The sequence below is a fragment of the Apus apus genome, chromosome 9 (genome assembly GCF_020740795.1).
Source record: "Apus apus isolate bApuApu2 chromosome 9, bApuApu2.pri.cur, whole genome shotgun sequence".
Taxonomy (NCBI): Eukaryota; Metazoa; Chordata; class Aves; order Apodiformes; family Apodidae; genus Apus; species Apus apus.
In genome coordinates this window covers 9,459,128-9,478,486 of record NC_067290.1, presented here as the reverse complement: position 1 = coordinate 9,478,486, position 19,359 = coordinate 9,459,128, and the positions used below count along the sequence as shown (strand labels likewise).

At 43.4% G+C, this 19,359-nt stretch overlaps 2 protein-coding genes and 1 long non-coding RNA gene across 8 annotated transcripts in view; 1 reads left to right on the top strand and 2 right to left on the bottom strand.

Annotated features, from left to right (window-relative positions):
- KBTBD12 (kelch repeat and BTB domain containing 12) overlaps positions 1-5,314 on the bottom strand; it is a 36,904-nt gene extending 31,590 nt beyond the window's left edge. For both annotated transcript variants that reach the window (XR_007890355.1, XM_051627673.1), the window contains exon 1: positions 5,257-5,314. The gene's annotated coding sequence lies outside the window, so the exon portion shown is untranslated. The remainder of the gene's footprint in view (positions 1-5,256) is intronic.
- The window catches only part of MGLL (monoglyceride lipase), a 96,650-nt gene that overhangs the window by 17,015 nt on the left and 60,276 nt on the right, over positions 1-19,359 (top strand). The window contains exon 1 of one of the 4 annotated variants that reach the window (XM_051627679.1): positions 15,759-15,779. The exons of 1 other annotated variant lie outside the window; for it this stretch is intronic. Coding sequence is in view for 1 of the 3 variants with exons in the window: in XM_051627677.1 (XP_051483637.1) it covers positions 19,131-19,140 (10 nt within the window). In the remaining 2 variants the exon portion in view is untranslated. Of the gene's footprint in view, positions 1-15,758; positions 15,780-18,355; positions 18,610-18,641; positions 19,141-19,359 lie in introns of those variants that run through there. 2 more of the 4 variants (XM_051627678.1, XM_051627677.1) reach the window with 2 other exon arrangements.
- On the bottom strand, positions 9,903-18,721 carry LOC127388317 (uncharacterized). Of its 2 annotated transcripts, none has more exons than XR_007890358.1 (2): positions 18,645-18,721; positions 9,903-10,510 (listed from the first exon to the last, which is right to left on the bottom strand). It is a non-coding gene; the product is annotated as an uncharacterized LOC127388317 (long non-coding RNA). The 2 variants fall into 2 exon arrangements; XR_007890357.1 differs by lacking the exon at positions 18,645-18,721 and adding an exon at positions 17,870-18,012.

Here is a 19,359-nt window from a genome sequence, read left to right as displayed (position 1 = left end):
ATGCTCAAAGCAGTTTTCTCCATCATTAAGACGTTAGCAATAGGAACCTTAAAGCACAATGTAGCTCACATCATTTATCTACCACTTTAAGCACAAATGATCTGATGGATAAATCCTACACCCACTACCCAGATGATGGAGGATGCTGCCCACCTGCACCCCGTGCAGGGTGGTCTCCTCTGCTGCCCACAGAGCCCTGCAGAGCAATGCAACTTCCCCAGCCAGAGCTATAGGCAGGGCTTGGTCACCTTCCACTTTCAAGAAGACCTTTTTGCCTTTCTTCACGAGAATGCACCTTCTCCATCTCCTTGCTTTAATAGCTCACCAAGCTCCTGGCTGACCTCTATCCAATAAAATCACGCTGTTGACTTGTAAGCAAGTCCACTTTCTCCATCCTACAGCTGAGGAAACTGAAGTTAAAAGGTTAAAAATAAAATAGGAATAAAACCCAGGGGTGAAATCCTTTCATTAACTTCAGAAATTCATCCTTGTGCATTAGCTACAAACTCGTCACTCCCTTCCTGGCTTTTAGCAGTGTTTAGGTGAGGTCATTGGAAGGATATTAATATTCTCTTTTATATCACTGGAAAGACTATTAAAGGGTAATAATGAAATAGTGCTGCTTTGCTTTCCCCTCTGGGTTACAGAGGAAAAAGATGGTACATTGATATTAAAAGAAAGAATAAATGTGATACAAATATAATTTGCAGTGAAACACTATACTGAGATCGTGCCAGAGGCTGGGTTGTCATTATAAAAACTCCAGTGTGAGGCTCAAATCCTTTGTAATGTCATCAGGAGCTGAAATCAGAGTCATTGCCTTATTCAGAGTTTTGGGATATTTTTTGCATCTATTGTGAAAAATGGTTTCAGGTGCAAATCTTCATTTGATGTCACTTTATTTCAGAGTCGTGCTGTTAATTTTCCTCCAGTTCTGGCTGCTACTTTTATTTTTATATCAGCTGTTTTGTTAGTCTAATTTTCCTTTTTTTTTTTTTTTTTCTTTCTTTTCTTTTGTGTCATGAACCTTATGAAGAGTCATATATAATTTTATGCAGGAGCTACAGCACATGTTTTGCAAGGCAGTAGGGTGCTGCCTGAGCAGTTCAAAACATAAGTAAGCACACTGCTGTGAGCTCAGCTCTACAGCTTTTATGAGGCTATCAAGCTATAAATAAATGCTGTCCTCAATTCTCAGTTACACTGCAGCCTCTTTGAACTGCCCCAGTGTAAAGGGACTGTAAACCAGATGGAAGCATCTCATCAGGAATTCCTCTTAACCTCTGGAAAAAAAAAAACCACCTTGTAATTAGAGACATTATTTTGTCTGGGACATAGATTTTTCTTGTCTTTTCCCCCAGTCCCAAGGAATCTGCTCTTTCCTGTGCCATGGTGGGAGGGTGGGAGCTTTGAGACCTGGTCCAGAAGAGGTCACAGCACCCAGCGTGGGGGCTGTGGAACAGGGGGCACCTCCTGCATCCTCCTCTTCCTCCTCTGCTGTGGTTTGTGAGTTTTCTTCTTCTCTGCCTTAATGAGGCTGCCCTTGCCTGCAGCCTGCCTCCCTTCAGGTGCTGAAAGGATCAGAGTTTGGTCACATCAAAGAACCAGTGCCTCTGCCTATGAATTATTTGTGCTTCCTTTGTTATCAGTGAGCTGAGAATCAAATCTGTTAATTGTATGTGCTATGACATTTGGCTGACAGCCACAGTGAGGCAGAAATCGGTACCCAGACCATAATAATGTTATAATCTAGGGGTTTAATTATGAAAGCTGTCTGGGCATTTAAGACCAAGATTTTAAACCATGCACAAGATCCCACAGTGCTCAAGAAGGGCAAATAATAATGCTAATCTTGATATCAGGAAAAGCTATAAGATATAGAAAGGAAGATTCCAAGGAATTATAGATGTTCCTATATCTATAGGATAAGAGGAACTATTATTCTAATTCTGACACCTGAAAAGATGCTGGAAGAAATTATTACATGATTGAATTTTAAGAATTTAAAGGGCAAGAAGGTGATAAAAGCAGCTATAGCACCTATTTATCAGGAACAAATTGTGTCAATCCAATCTAATTGTCTTCATTTTATCAGGGAAAACAGGGGATAAATTAGATACTCTGTCTTCTGATATGATCCTGCATGATATCATTAGAAACAAATTGCAACAGAACCAGCTGACTAAGTCACCATAAGTTAGGTGCCCAACTGACTAAAAAAGAGCAGATTTGAATCATGGTTATTGGTCGTCAGGCTGGAAAGCATTTCCAGTCTGTGCCTAGAGATCTGTGCTGAAGAGGTCACTCACAGCTTCAGGGAACACTTGCTTTCTCGCATTGATTTAGATATTATTTCTTGAATCAATTTCATTTATTCTGTCCAGATAGAGTACACAAACTTGTGGCAGAGAATTTAAGTGGGAAAACATCTGATTCTTTTTAGGAAATGTATGTCTACATGGTTTAAGAATGCATACAGGTAAGTGTCTCCAATAAATGGTTCTCTGTGAAAATTAGACATTCAGCATTTGGGTGTGTCTCAAGTATCACCATAACTACCAGCAGCCAGGATGTCTTTTCTGAAGTTTTCTGTACTCTGTCAGTCACTGGTGACTGAAGAGATTTAGGACTTTCAGGTTTTCAAAGGCATCTTAGTTAACAGTCCAAGTCCTACTTAAGCTCACTGTGGAAATTAGGAACAGAAGTGTCTAAAGCAGAAATTTACCCTTTAAAAATAATGCAAATTGCTTAGGCAGTTTTAAAAGGTTTGTTGTATGACCTGATCTCTTTCCCATTAAAATCAGAGAAAGAAATCTCCTTGCTCAGCCCTATCGATCTCCCAGGATCAGTCCCACAGCAGGTACCTTTCAGGTGATCTGAACTGATTTATTGCTAGCAGGAAAGGAGGAATTTTGAAGTTCTGAAACTGTGAACACTACAAATCAAATTATGTCTTTGGCCTGCATAAGATAAAATATGACAAACCTTCTGAGAGAGGTTTTAACTGTTTTTCTCCCTCCATCCCTGTGGCACCTTGTTTACTTTCACATGCCATCGGATACTAAGGAGCCTGAGTCAAGGCAGGCTGAGGTCTCATGCTACCCAAGCATGGCCCAGCTCCTGCTGGGACATGTGCTGCTAGACATGCTCGTGGGAGCTTTCTTAGCTGCTGTACGGTCTGTATAAGGAGGCCCTCAGTGCAGAAAGAGGCTACTGACCCCCGAGCTGTTACTATAGAGGTAGACAGTTGTGGCAGTGCTGTGTTCCCCTGCCTGCATCACTGCTTCCCTGCTGCTGTAAGCATCATCTTCTCCCAGAATGCTACAGACACAACCTGGTCTTCCTGCAGTAGCTTATTTGTTTTCTTTCTCCTTGTGTTGCTATTCATTTAAAATAAAAATAAAATGGGGTTTAATGGGCTCTTTGAGCCAGGAGAAGGCTTGACATCTAACAGTGAGATTTTAAGCTGTTTGCAAAGCTTCAGAAACTGTGTTTGGGAGCACATTTGACCATTGGAGAACTGAAGATGCTTTGATCAGTTTTCAAAGCTTTTGGGTAGTTTATGATTCTGGAAAGATTTGACAGTTTGAGCTTCATTTACTGCCAAGAAACAGGCCTAGATGTGGGGTTGGATTAATATTGATCCTATCTCAGCAAATACCAGGCATAATTTTTTTCTTTAAACTGCTATAGATTCATGGGGAAAAAAAAAAAATCAAAATCAAAGCATCTGAAAACGAAAGACCCTGTGGGCCATCTTTTCAAATATACCTTCACCTGACCTTAATCTTACTCTGAATCAAAGCTCAGCAAAGTCAGACAAAAGAATACAATTTAAGTAGAACATGCATGTAGCTCTGCTCACAAGCAAATGCCTAGAAACAAATCCCAGCCTAAGCCACTTTATGTGCATTAATTGCATGAGAAGAATAGAAGCTAAATATAAACATACAGAGATAATTTATTTTACAGTTCATATGTGCAGATCATTTTTCTTACATATCCAAACTAATTGAAATGGCAAAGTGCTCATTCACAGAAGGAGGATGCATGAGTTTTTTACATATCCAATGACAGATGCCAGCAGTAGAAAAATGTAATTCTAAAATGTATCTCAGTAGTTCTTTAAGCAGCCTGGTAAAGGTCTTAGAGGTTTCTCTTTTCATATTTATCTAAACATACTGGCAAGAGCAGGAAAGGCTTACTTTCTAGAACAACCATATCATACAGTGTAAAATGGACTGTATCACAATTAAAAGAAACAATTTAACACCTTGTTGCAAACTAGGCTTTGTTTGCATTTTTACCACAGAAAAGTTCATGATCTCAAATTGACAATATTTACATAAAACTCTGAAGTATGTAACCATGTGGTGAGCAACTGCTGCTATGCAAATACTTCAATATCCCTGTCACTCAGCAGTGAAATTAAAATAATCTGCAGGTTGTAAACCCTTACAACTCGACGTCAGCATTCCATTAGTTACTGTTGGAATCGGGCCTTCCCAATACATTTCTCTAGTTTCAATTTCAGTCACTACCAAGCAAGTATCTGGGTACATCCATACCAACTGAAAAGAAAACTCATCACAACTCATGGCAACAATCCAGCATGACCTCCAAAACACACAAGTTCGATACCTACAAAATCTGCAGTCCCCAAAACGTCGTATAAAAAACATTCAGCCTCTTGATGATAAGAATCAGTCCCCGACCTTGATGGGAGAAACAAGAGTTTCTCCGAGCTTCCTTACTGGAAGCAACCCTAGATGTCTGCAGGGAATGCAAAGCCCCCCATGCACAGACCTCAGGCACAGATATTTCTGCACCCACAGACTGATCCTATTTCCACACTGTTGGCAAACCCCACAGAGCTGCAAACAGACCCTAAGTTTGATATTGTTCAGGGGGTCCTATCCTAACCCTGTAAGTAATCTCTCACAGTTCCTTTATAAGCAGGACAGCAGGTGCTGTAGCGAACTGAGAGGGCTTCACTTTTGGCACGGACAAGGGGCCCTGCAGCCTCCCCACCACGTAGCCCCCTTGCAGCTGACCCTGGACCTCCATGTGCAGGCCCCCCCTCCAGCACCTCTAAGGGTTCCCTGAAGCACATATTCCAGCACCCCTGCCCACAGATTTCCCACCCACCCAGCCACCCAAAGCAGCCTGGCCCCAGCCTTTCCACATCGCCCACCCGCCTCGGCGCCAAACTCCCTTCCCTCTCCTGCTCTGGGTGGGGAAGGGATTTAAACATACCTTTCCAACCCCAGCAGCAGCAGGTGCCTGTGAGAGGACGCAGGAGAGGGAAACAGAGATCTCACAGAGCTCCTGGGGAGTGGCGAGGGGCCAGGGCTATAAATAGGGGACGAGGAGCTGCTTTCAGGTCACGCTGAGGGGCACGCTCGGCCGCAGCCCTGCCTGCTGCCCCCCTGCCCTGCCAGCCCCGGCTCCCACCAGCCCCAGGGATAAGGGCACCAGCTGCTCCGTGGAGGGCCCACCTAAAGAGCTACATCCACTCATCCCAGGACTTGCCACAGGCACACAACTAGGCACTTCTCTGTCTCCCTGTTGTTTCTGGGCAGTTGGAGTGGTGCCAGCATGGGCAAAGACCAGACCGACTCCCACCTTCCTCTGAGGTCTGGTACCTTTTGAAACACAGAACTACCACCCTGGAGGAGATGCTGCTGCTCCTTGACCCTATCCAGGTCACTCTTAAAAACAAGGCTTCAGTCTCTACAGCTGAGAGGAATTTCTCCAGATGGTTCCTCCTGCCCTTGTTAGATCACTAAGAGCTGAAGATGTGCATAAAATAAGGATTACTGACTGAATATAAGTGTTATCTGTATATTTTTAATCATACATAAGGCCTGATTATCTTCCTGTTTGTGTTGAAGTAAATCAGAAATGGATCCACTAAAATGGTCCAGAATAGTGGGGCTGCACTGATTTACATCAGCTGCAGAGCTTGTGCTCTGTAAATTAAAGAGGAATAGAAAGGGCCCTAATACACTATATCTCCATATGTGTAAGCAAAGATGGAAAAAAGATTAAGCAAAATTTAGGGTTACAAAAATGATTAATGTCATGCCTATACTTTTAGTTGAGAAAGACATTAAGGGGTTTTCAGAATGTTCTTTTTTTTAAATTGCATTAATGCATTTATTCACTACACTAATTGGTCAATTGATCATAATAGCTTCTGAGAAAATTGAAAATGAAATGTATTTTCTTATCTAGGTTTTTAGTCTGATGGTTTTATTACAGAGTTTTCCCAAAGGGAGGGAGTGTTCAGGAATGGTCAACAGTTAATAGCAGTTTGTTGTTTTTAGGGGGGAAACCAAGATGTACAAGATTTTAAAAAGCCTATTTTATATCATTTGTGAAAAAAACTAGAAAAAAAAAATTGAAGTTTTAAAGTTTCCTTATGTCAGATAGACCAGATTACATAGTCTAAATTCCCAGATTGTTCTTATTAAAAGCTCAGCTTTATCTTAGAAATAAAAATATCCAATCTAACACTTTCACAGAAGCCAAGATGGAACAGCCACAGCTGTGGTAAAAAGTGGACCATAACCCCTAAACTGCCTTGCTCTTCTGTTATGTAGAACAGTTTATAGTACGGTGCTGGTTTACATGGTGTGTTTACACAACACATTTTATTTACACGAAACCACTTCACTACCATAATAATAATCACATTTCCTTGATGTTTGTGTCTTTTCAGCTAATTTCTATAATGAGCCTGTTTCACGAAAACACCAACTAATATTAGAGAAGAAATTCTGAATATTTCTTTTGCACTTCACTGAATTAACTGGGACACACCCTCTTGCGCTGGGGCGGGTGCTGAGCAGCTCCCAGCACTGCTTTGTAATTACACAAATAGGGAAACACCACCACGAATCAGAGCCTCCATATTTTTGTTAGAATTAAAAGCTTTATCTGCTGTAAGCCAAGCCCGTTCTCACCTTCTTCATGTAATTAAGTCATAATCCTTTCGTTCTGATATCATTCTCTGTTGTCATGGTGATTTTAATTCTAAAAATGAATGGCTGAGAAGTGGGCAAAGACAAGAGTTTTTGCTGAACTTCATTAAGTTAATGGCAAAGGGAAGAACATCTGTGGTAACACAACAAATGGGTGATCTTTTAACACAATGTATTTTAAAACAATGATAAAAAGTAGGTGTCAGAGACAGAAAGACACATTTGATGTGAATATACCAGTGTTTAGGAAATACAAGTTGAACTTAATGTTTTAGGACAATTTTTGCATGGCACTGGTCATACTATCCCTTCTGGTGTTGTCTGAACAGAGAAATTCCCTTCTAAACTTCAACTGCTACTGATTAACCTATGGGGAAAAAAATCCCCTTTTTTAGGCAAAGCTCTGACCAGTTTCCAAGAGTTTGTTTCTCTGAATACAGTGTTTGGGAACAGCTACACAGCACTTACAGTTCATCAGAAAGCAGAAAAGCTGATTTGATGCGAGGTGTGCTTGCAAATTGTCCATGGGTGAAGCTACACCATGGTTTGCAACAAGCTGACCCACACGCCAAGTCAGTTATAGCTGAGCTGTAGGAGAGACCTACATCAGCTCAGTTCAGCTCTGGGTGGTATCAGGATGTGGTTTTTCTTTGCTGCCCCTGGCACATTGCAACCAACATGCTGAACTAAACCCATCTCCTCTGTCCCCGTTGCCGTGGTTCTGCAGTTTTGCTCTGGCTCATTCTTTGCTGACAAATACTTAGTTTTATACAGACTTATAATTAAATGGTGGCCCAATATTGTATCTTGGAAGAGGAGAGCCTCATGCTTGACCCTCTGCCCGGGGGTGAGTCCCCAGGGGGACCACTGCTCTTCATTCCTTCCAGCTCAGAAATTCCCCAGGGCTCCTCAGCCTGTTCCTGGAGCATGAGGCAGCACTGATTTGGGAACTAGTACCTCGCATGTGCTTTACTTCCCACATGTGAGTAATTCCCTGATGTCTATTCACCCACTCAGCATTAGCTGCATGAGGAAGCAGCTCCAGGCTGGCCACAGCAGTGATGGCACTGTCACCACTGGCTGCCACAGCTGCTCCCTCTTCCCGGCACGTCCCGTGGGAGCAGCTTTGGCATCCTCCTGCTCAGGCAGACGGTCAGGACACATTCAGACCCTGACAGTGAGTCTGGACCACAGCACACCAGGTGCTCTACAAATAGAGACTATTTTATTTGTATTACATTAGGACCAACCAATAATGGTATTTTGGTTATCATATCCATATGCACGCTGCCCATTTGGATACACAGGGAGAGAAAAAAAAGAGAGACATTTCCAGTTTAATCCTATTATATACTCTCTTATGTCAGTCCAAGTACAATATTGATTATTTCTTTTTCTTAGGGTAAGAGTTGACCTTTCAGTCAGTCCAAGGGCAATCTTGAGCCCGCCTGCGACCACCGGTCCAGGGGGCAGCACCCCCCAAGTCCTGCTGAATTGAAATCTCTTTCTGCCTCTGTCGACCTGATTCCCAGGTTGCCTGACAGAGAATGTGGCTATGCCAGCCCCCTGCTGCTTTTTCATTTAAATAAATGGGAAAGTTGTGGCTAAATTAACACTCCAGCAGAGGTAATAAGGACCGACTCAGCAGCTGCCATGATTTATGCAAATTGCAGTTTCACACATTAGGAGCTAGATGTTGCTTAATTTGTAAGTCTTTCTGTCTTTTAAATGAAAAAGCCTCCATTAAATTCAGGCAACCCTTAAAAAAAAAAAAAAGGCAAGAGAAAGCCCCCCAAGTCAACTACTCACCAGTGCTTCTGACTGCACCTACAGTCTTTCTTCTGGGGTTTCCCCCTGTCCCCTGGGAAGAGGCTTGGGCTGCAGAGCCCGTGTGCCAATTGTGCAGATTGAGAAGGGTATCCAGGTTTGTGTATTCCAACAAATCCTGCGTTTACTGCAGACCCCCAGCCTAGCACACAACTGTGCCAGATAAAACACAGTAAAAAACCCCTTTCTTACGCAGTGGTTCTTGTGAATGAATTACCAAGTATGCATCAGTTTTCTGACAAACAGAAGAATAACTGAGAGATGCAGACTTCTCCCATCGTGGGCATGAGGCATCTGTCCCTGAAGTTGTAGGAAGACAATGTTTGTACATGTCCAGTCCTGAGCACTGAGCCAGAGGTGTCTCCTCACTTCCATTTCTTCACTGCCCCAGCCATGCTTGGCATTTGTAGTGTAGTACTGGAGCTCCAACCCACATGATGAAACTATGTCCCAGGGGCAGACAGACAGCCTGGACTGTCCATCCATCCATGGGTGTCAAGGTGATGGGGAGACAGATGGTCCCAGAAGGAACAAGAAGCATGTACCATCTAGCATGACCCTATCCTCAAAGACTTTGGTAAATGGTGCATATCCTGACTCAGGCCATGCACCAGAGATCCTCTTTCATCCCATGATCTGAGTCATCAGACTTGTAGCTTTGTGAGTTCATTTGCAAGGAATGTCATGAATTAGGAGGTAAAAACTTGGAAAGACCTGCAATACTGTCATCCTTTTAATTTCCTACCTTCAGTTGCCCATAAACATCCAGCCGAGTTTGCTCAAACCTTGCACCTGAGCAAAGTGGTTTATTCTAGTGCAGCACTACATGATACAAAAGGAAACGAGAATTAGGATGCTTCAAAAAAGTAAAATTTCTTATACTTTTATCCATTAAAAATGATGAAGAAATGTAGCATCTTCCAAGTTACACTCCATGTGGCAATCTTCCAAACCTCTTTCCATATGTTCCTAAGTGTTGAAAGCCCAAATGTTCCATATCTTGCTGCCAAATTCTCTGGTTCAATCCCAACAGCCCTTACAATACAGTTAAGTATTGTCTAGAGAAAAAAAAAAAAAAATCACCTCAGATTGATAATTAAAAATTTATTTGATCATCAGATAGATATGAATGAATCGTTCACACTCACAGATTACAAAGCAGCAGAAGAATGTCTTTCTGATCTTACTGAAGTTGCCCCAGAAATCCTTGTTTGTTGCAGAACATATTGCTGAAGAGCTTTGAAACTGGGGCAGAGGTGGAGGCAGATGAGCCATGGCAGAGAGCTGTCCTGCCAGGGTGCAGCCTCAGGTACGTGTCTGAACTGCACTGCAGAGGAACAGTTTGCACTCAGGCGGGGTTGGTTTCACCCCTGCCTCATTTCAAACTGAACCCCACAAAACCAAAGGTTAGAAGCTTGTCCTTGCTTTAAACCAAAGTGCAGGTGCTGCTGTAATCCCGTGGCTGCAGGTGCTGAGGTGCTGGGCACAGGTCTCGGGGTGGGTCTGAGGACAGTCTGCACATCTCGTACACATTTCACAGCACAGCAGGGGAAGAGATGCTTTGTGTTCTCTGGCTCAGGTGCTGGATGTTGCAGCCTTCCCTCTGCTGTCCTCTTCTTCAAAACCTCCCAAGGTCTGCTAATAATGGAGTTTCATGCAGATACATACATCTAGGAGGTGAGAGTTTCCTCTTCTGCCTGAAAGGGTAGCATCTCCAAACCTTAGATTCCCTTAGATTTTAAAAGTTACTGTAACTAATATAATGTACTAGGAAAAGTCAAGAAGTAAAACCAATCAAAACATACTGGTATCAAATGTAATATGTGAACTGGAAGCTTCCTGTGTGCAGGAGTTGAGGGAGCCCCACCAACAGGTCTGTAACAGGAATCTGAACAGACATTACCAGCCCACAGCAACTGCAGATGCTCACAACTCCAAATCACAAACAAAACCACAGATGCCTTTGCTACAAGAGAATCAATGACTGTAGCCAAGATATAATAGATATCTCGTGTTGGAGGAAACAGGATGAGGGTTAGGGGGTACATAACTTTTGATGTTATTAACTGCACATGCTGATAATTTACAATAAGATCAAATACAAAGGGCGTTAATGACTTTGAGAATTGAAGTTGTCCATCTCTAAAGCACATGAGGCTCTGGTAACAATCCTTTGTTGTCCTCACCAATAGCATTGACAGAAAATACTCTGCCTATGGATGCTTTGTCCTCTTTTTCACTGCAATGCTTCTCATTTAACATCCTCTTTCTCAAACTGTACTTCTGAGTTAACGATCACTTGCATTAATTCGGCCTAGGAGGAAAACAAGCAAGTGTGCCTTCCTGCACAACAAGGTATAAAGTAAATTGTAGCACATACTGTAAAAAATAAATAACTGAGAGGGAACAATTATGAACCAGGTGCAAACAGTAATGAATGTGATGTCCAGTACAGAATAAGTCACACATGAATCCATGGCATTATGGTGCAACACTGAGCACAACTAGGCCTTAATTTTGTTGGCCACTTGGTGTTACCACAGTACATACAGAGGAAGCACTCCCAGGAGGGAGCAGTGTATTTGGTACACTGCCTAAACCTACACCAGGACAGCAGAATATCTGCCAGAATTCTTCTAGTTGTTCCATACCACAATGCTTACTTTTTTTCCAAGAGGCATTTTGCACTGAGGATATTATTTATTTTATCTGGTACTTCTCCTAATTTACATCAGGAAGATGTGTGAGGAAGAGCAGAATCAGACTTCCAGTTAAATAACCAATGCAGCTGTTTTGCTGAACCAGCTTCCTGGCTGGGAATGAATCCAGTCAGCTGTGGATAACAAACCCCAGTAAAAGAGATTTCAAAGATACCATACATTCATTTTCCTTCTTAATATTTGCAGAATTACTTTCTTTAAAAAATCTGTGATGCAGATGTTAGGAAGTAATTACTGTACATGAATCAGAAAGAAAATGCACATCTTACACTGACGTGTGTGAGTGGACTGAGCAAAGAAACCAAAGATACATGAGAAAAAAGCTAAAATATATCGGAGCAGAATCTGTCAGAATTTGAGACAGGGTTATAAGGAAGAAACAGCACAAGGCAAACTCTTATCTTGAGCCATGTGTTCATTGTATATCCAAAAGAACAAGCTTGCTGCCTTTCTGAGCAGCAGCAGATTTACACTCTTCATTCATGGACTGAAGATAAAGTGAGCCCTGGTTGGTCAAGGTACAGTTTCCATCAACATCCAAGAGCTTTTCAGGCAACTACATCCATGTCCAATATGGTGGACAGAACTAAAACATTGCTACATGGACACTGATGCTGAAAGATCCCAAAGTATCCTTAGATGACAGTGCATGCGTGTGTAAACAGGACTGATCATAGGAGTTAAAACTCTTGCCTCTGTATATAGAATTATTGTAATTTTATATACAAATACAACCAATCTTCAAATGATGATGGCAGCAGTAATAACATCCAGGAGATAAGGACAGAAAGAAACATTGTTTTGCCCTGAAGAATTTATTTATCCAAGCTGTGGTTTTGTCCAGGACACAAAATTCCTGATACTTGCAAATCCTGGTAATCTTGAACAACTGAATAAAGTTACTGGTTCAGTTTTCCACTGTGCTCTGATGAATAGATGTTGAGATGTAATGGGAGTTCGTAATGGTATAATTGGGTAAACAAAATTAAGAGCATTAAAAATTGATTCTGCCCTCAGCTTGCCTCCAGCACTGAGCACTGTAAAATAAAAATTGTATCTGTCCTTTCCTAAGTACTTTGAAATTTCAGGTTTAAAGTACTAAAGGAGAGTTAAATAAAACATCTTAGTAAGTAATAATGGAAATACTGTGTGTCTTTTACAGCATTTTCCATCACTAGCAGATAATGCACTTCATAGATGAGGTTGGTATATCTGATCATAATAAAGGTAATTAAATTACCTTTATGTTGCAGTGTGGCTGGACCAACTGAGGCCAAGTAAGGAAATGATTCACTTGTACCATGTAAGCTCCCTTCAGATGCCTTTTAGGGGCATAAAGCAGATCTCCAGATTGTGCTTATTGTCACACATAGAATCAATTTCATTCAAAAAATAAATTGCACCTCAGTAAATATGGCCCTCTAAAATTCCATCTCAGTGTTTATGAACCTATAAACACCATAAAATTTTTTTACAAAAGAAGCCTTTAAAATTACAAACCAGCCAGGATGTCTAAATACCAACATAAAACCTCATTTTGAGAAATGCTGTGAAAGGATCAGGGTTGGGTGCATTTTAGAACAGCATTTGTCGTAAAAAAAGAGCTTGAACATTTGGGTTGCCAAGGCAGAAACAAGCACCACAGACATTTTACCCTTATGGGGATTCATCAAGGTTGTGCAGTGCAGCTGTTGTCTTAGTAAAAGAAAGTATCGGCCCCTGGCTGGAAGAAACAGAAACATAATTATGTTATGATGAGCTGGAAAACATGCAAAGAAAAATTGGAATGCAAAGCATGATAAATGATGCTTTGTCAATTGCAAGAAAACCAGGCAGCACAATAATAACTCTTCTCCAGTCAATGCTTCCAGTTTGGCCACCAAAATAAAGCACTGCTCTGCCCAGGACAGAATAGCTGGTATCTTTTGGCCATATTATTTAGGTCTGATACAATTATGCTGGGTATGTAGAGTGGATTATGCAGTCATCCTTAGTAACAGAAATGAGAAAGGGGATGGTCAGGTACTTCTCAAAACTGAGACCATAATTCCAGGCACAGAATATGTATAATGCTGTCTTATTCTGATTTTTATGCATATTAAAATTCAAAGCTTAGAACCTTTGGCTTTAAAATTACGTTTTCTGCCATAAAACCCCTTTTTCTACCAAGGTGACCAACATGTGATCCATACTAAAATGGCCACGTGCAGTCATACAGCCAGAAAATAGGAAATGCCACCCTGTAACAGACTCGTTAATCTGTCTGTCCCCACAGTGACAAGGACAGGATTTCCCTTCAACTGCTGCAGCAACGTGCTTGGCCAGGGTATAAACCCCTGAAGTTTATCCTTGTGCTGTGTGTGAATCCAGAGGGAAAATCCCACTAATTACAGGCCAGCACAGGCAACTTCTATTTAGAAACCAATACTGGGCCGCAGAGATAGGAAGGGACAAAACCTTATCGTGATAAAGGGAAAAATGGTAAAAATATTGATGAAACCCCAGTGAATTCCGGAGGCAGGGGGATGGGGTGGGCTCCCGGGCACACAGCAGCTGTAGCTGTGCCCTCTAGTGCCGCAGCGCTGCAGCGCTCACGGCCGCTCCTACAAACCTGGGGCTTGTGCACCAGGAAAAAGCCACCAGGGAGTGGCTCCCTGTGCTGCTCCCCTGCTGGGACACACCTGCACTGCTCCCCTGCTGCGGTTGCACACCTCCAGACTTCTTTTTCAGACATATTTTTTACCTCAAGGCAGAGTTATTCTGAAACAAGAGGGTTGCTAGAATAACTCTATCAACTTCCCTTCCAGAGACAATTTCCACTTTCCATTTTGAATTTCCTGCCTTTAGAGGATGCCTTTTACATATTTCCTACTAAGGACACCTCATACTCCGGTATTAGTATTCTTGTGTGGTTTTTAATTAAAAACCAACCCACAAATAAACAAACCAACAAACAAAACCTGTGTTGCTTCTGTAATTAAAACCAACCAGCTCTCAAATTAGCATCTATGTAGGACGGGTCATCTTCTATGCATCAAAGAACTGAAACCTATATTCAAAGAGTGTATTTTTTAGTGTGTATTTTTGATCCTGTCAGACAAGGAGCACAGGCAAGATACTAATCACTTTCCTCATAAGCGACTGTTTGCAGCCACAGCTTTGGAAGTGACTTCTAATGACACGATGATTTGCAGAATTTTTATTACCTGTAAAAAAATTAGGACTATTTTTGCCACTAATTATTTTCATTTACACGGTAAAAATACTTTGTTACTTGCCTGCAGTTTGCATTTAGGGCTATCGAACCACTTCTGGCTTAACCTAATAATTGTATTCCCACTGATTATGGAAAGTAAAATTACTGATGGGCAACAAATCACTGGAAGTCTGCAAATAATTTCTGTGATGGTCAGATATCCCTGCACTAACCCTTCAACCTTTCTCCATTTCGCTTGGCACTGTGAAGAGCCAGATGAGACTGCAGAACTGCAGACCAATGCCAAGCTAGTTATAATTTGTCCTGATATTTTTAAGCTTAACCTGATCCATACACTATTGTCCTTTAACATTTTCTTCCTCAATCCAGTCTGCCAGACACCAAGTTTGGTTTTTTGCCTGCAAGGCATTAAAGTATCTACTTTACAGGAAAACTAAAGCAGTTTATCCCAGCCCCCACTCCTGTCTCATCCCTATACATGTCTTGTTCAGGAATAGCAACAGGCAAGCCAAGGCAGATTGCACACATAAGTAAAGCTGAATGCCTGGGCTCTGGCTAGGGATAAATAAAAAATAGCCAAAGAGAAGGGCAAATAAAAAATAATTAGTCCACACTGTCATCTTTAGTGACATTGGCTTCTTTGCTTGTCACTGGATTTTGATTCTTTTTTCATGCTTCATCTCCTATTGTTTCCCATGTGCTCTCCTGCTCATACTGTCTATTGCTCTCTCCAGCTGCTCCCTGGCTACTGTAACTCCAGCATTTTTCTGCTGAAGCAGATTCTTCCATAACCACATACTTCTTAGATATTTTATTATTGTGTATTCCTTCTCTGTTATTTTTTCCTCCTCCTTGTCAGCAAAAGTTCTCCTTGTGGCCCTGGGGAGCAGGATCCCTAATGGTTTAGCACCCACATCCCATCAAGTCCACTTCTCAAACAAAAATACTCCTTTGCAATTTGAGAATGTGGTATCATCAACCAGCACAGAAGCAGCTCAGAAAGCCTGTTTGCCTTTGCCTGCCAACGGGGTAAGATCCATTAAAAATCCATTTTATGAATGAAAACCTAATGACAAAGAAAATCCCATCTCATTCTCTCACCCCATGGTCAGAATTTCGTGCCATCCATCCTACTCTCTCCCTTCTCTTCTCTCTAGCCTGTTCTTGCTTCTTGCTGTGTTAACAACTTTTCATGCTATGTGTCTTCTCTGTCATTCCAACAATTGATTATTTTCCTAAAATTTGCTTTATTTGAGTGTGTAATCCTATATATATATATATACTCCCTTGAATACCTTGGAGATGCTTAAACTAAGCCTTTAGTAAACCAAATAACTTTCCCTACAAGGCTCAGGCAACTGTTGAGTTAGTGTAAAGATTCACAAACTGTATATATTTGTATTTTTTTTTAAGAACTTGATTTAGATTAAACTGTATTTCCAAAACATACTTCACTCCACTGAGAAAAGGGAAGATGTTGCAGTCTCATAAATACCACATGCTCAGACATCCCTTTGATTTCTCACAGGGAGCTTAATGTGCAAGAATTGCTCTGCTAAAGCCCTGTATTTCGTTTGGATATCAGCTAGGTGAATTCTTCAGACTCAATCCAGTTTCCTCAGGTGGCTTTTCATTCATGCCTTAAACTCCATCAAATAATAAGGTAACTAGGCAGCAGTTGCTTCTTTCATTTTTATGAAGTTATCATGAGATGAGAAGAAACGTGCTCAAATTCCTGGGGGCTCAGGGAAACTGGGAAGAAGGGAAGGAGAGTCGGTTGATCCTCCACTGCTCTGCAGTGGTGAAACTCTGGGTCTGGCACAGGGTGTAGGTTGGACCACAGTTCTGCTGCCTCCAATTTTAGCTACAGGGAGGTCAGCAGGGTATCAGGGGAGTCATATATCTGGGCTGACCAGGGCAGACTCTCAAAAGACAGGATCTCACCCTTGTGTCCCAACAATGGTCATTTTCTTTGAGATGCTATTTTTATCCTGAATTTTAGAAAGAGATTTTTTCCTTGTCTCCTCCACCTCCCTGTGGCCCTGGGAAGTCAGATATTCCCAGCACCACAGCAGGAGAGGAGCCTGTTCCTGGCATCAGGTTTCATGGATGGCTGTAAGGAAGCAGTGAAGTGTTCCTGGCAGATAAACTGTGTGAGCAGGGGAAAAGGCTTCTTTTCTTCTTCCTTTTCTTCTTAACTCAGTTATTATCTGATCTGTATCCTGTAAATAAAAATATATGCCCTTGCTTCTCCCAGCTCTGGAGCTGGCTTTTGGTAGTTTTTCAGTTCCACCCATCCATGCTTAGACAGTAGCTGGCCAAGCAAATTGCACACCTTTAAGTACAGCTTCCAGGGCTCTGGTTAAGATCTCATCTGACCTAAATCTTTCTCATTATAAATAGCATCACAAATGCTAATTTGGTCCTGGTGTTTTTTTCCCAAACAATAGCCATTACAGGAATACGTAATTTTGCTTTTGCAGTTTATAACTAAAAAACCCTCCAGGGCATTTAATATAAATGACACTGAAAGAGGAAGAACTCTGCTTTTGATTTCCTTTTTGTTTTTATGTGGGTCATCTCTGATGTTTTGCATGTATTGTTATTATTGCTAGCATAGATTTCTTTCCTTCCCTCAGGCTTTGTTCTTGGGTTTGTACTCAGTGAGCACACTGCCTAGCTTTAAAAAATATTAATAGCTGCCTCTTCTTAAAAAGGCCTGAAACCTTCAGGTATATGTAGGCATGGAAAAAATAAAATTCATAATTTTATCCTGATGAAACGTAAAAGGCCTGAATCTGTGCCCTTAACATAAACAATTTAAAAGTGCTTAATAAATGCTAAGCACTTACCAGTATTAAATGACAAGCCCCAGCATGGGGATGCCTTGAGGCTTGGAAGCTATTTTAACTCCGGGGAACCTTGCTGTGACAATTTTTACAAGCAAGTATCACATACCATCAATTAGATCTCCAATCTCGCGGTTGCAACGTATGGCTGCCACATAACCTGTGGTGATGAGGCGCACGATAGGGCGGGGTGTGTATAAATTATGTACTGTATGTATAAATTGATGAGGGTGCAAAGCAAGGGGCTGGTGTTCTCCTCTGAGCCGGTACCTGAAGGATGTGATCGTTCCGGCGTGGTTTCAAAGCCCAAAGATGCACACACTGGAGTTTGGGACCACAAAGAGCGGTTGGGTGCGGGGAAGCCCGGAAGGCATCATTGCTTCAGCGTCTCCTCCCTCGGGATCCAGCCCATTCCCGGGTGTCCCCGCTCCCCGGCTGTCACCCGAGCGGGCTCTCCTGTGGCAGGAGCCCGGTGTTGGGCTCTGTCAGCCGGGCAGCTCCGCTGTCTGCCCCTCCAGCCCCGCCGCCCCCGCCTCAGCCGGTGAGCGGGGCTGCCCCGCACCGACACGGCCCTGGGGAGGGGGGAGGCGGTTTCTCCTCCTCCCGTGTCCCGTGGGACACCAGGGGGGGTTCCCCGCTCCACGCCCTGCCCTGCCCGCCGCTCCCCCCTCCCGCGGCCACCGCCGCCCGCTCGGTCCCCGCCCCGCCGGGGGGAACAGCGGCCGCGGCACCGCCCCCGGCCCCCCCCGCTGCCGCCGGCCCGGGCTCCGCTGGGGACAGCGGGGAGGATGGGTGTGCGGGGCTGGCGACCTGGGATCGCGTCCGCCCTTGGAGCCCTCCCTCCTTCCCTCTCCTCCTCCTCCTCCTCCTCGCTCTCCCCTCCCTCCCCGCCTGGCAGCGAGGGGCTGGGGAAGTGGCGCTTACACGCGAGATGGCTTCGCAGCGGGGATCGCTTTGAGCAAGAGGTCTCCCCCTCCCTCGCCTCCCCCCGTCGCCGTGGCCTCCGAACAGTAAGTGGCAGGAAGGAAGTAAAGTTGCAAACAACCTGCAGCGGCAGGAACTTTCTGAGCCGCTCCATCTGCATATGTTCAAGGTGCCTTTGATGTGCGTGCAGCAGCTTCTGGAAAGCGGACTGCAGCTTCCCCCCTCGGCAGCCCTCCCTCTCCCCCACCCTTCCCCACCTCCCCTCCCACCACCGCCACTTCAGCCCACACACGCAATTTGTTGGAGAAGCGAGGGGAAAAAAAAAAAAAAAAAAAAGAAAGAAAGAAAAAAAAAAAAAGTGATGAAATGAACAAGAAGTGGTGAATTACCCAAGCGACTTTCCCCTTAAGAGCCAACGAGCTGGGAAGAGGAGCAGCAGCCGGTCCCCGGGCACCGGGGGGACCCGCCGGGCACCCGCCGGGGACCGCGGGGGCTGCCTGGTTGGCGGAGCGTGAATGCGGCTCCGCAGCGAGATGCAAAAAGCTTTATCCGCTTGCATTTGACTCGCGATGCCGGCTCCTCACTAGAATGCAAACCCTCGCACAGGATGAAAACAGGTTTGTTGCAAATTCTCCTGGAAATGTTTCGTTCCCCACCGCCGCCACCTTCCTTGTCGGAGATGTCAGAGAAGATCTTCGTGACGACACGGTGGCAGATACCTCTGCTGCGTACCCTCCGCTGGTCTTTGGAGATGTTAAGGCAGAGCTAAGTCTTTCACGCAGCTGTCTTTTCATAGCGGTAGCGGTTGCTGCACAATCTGCACTTGATTGCAGCGA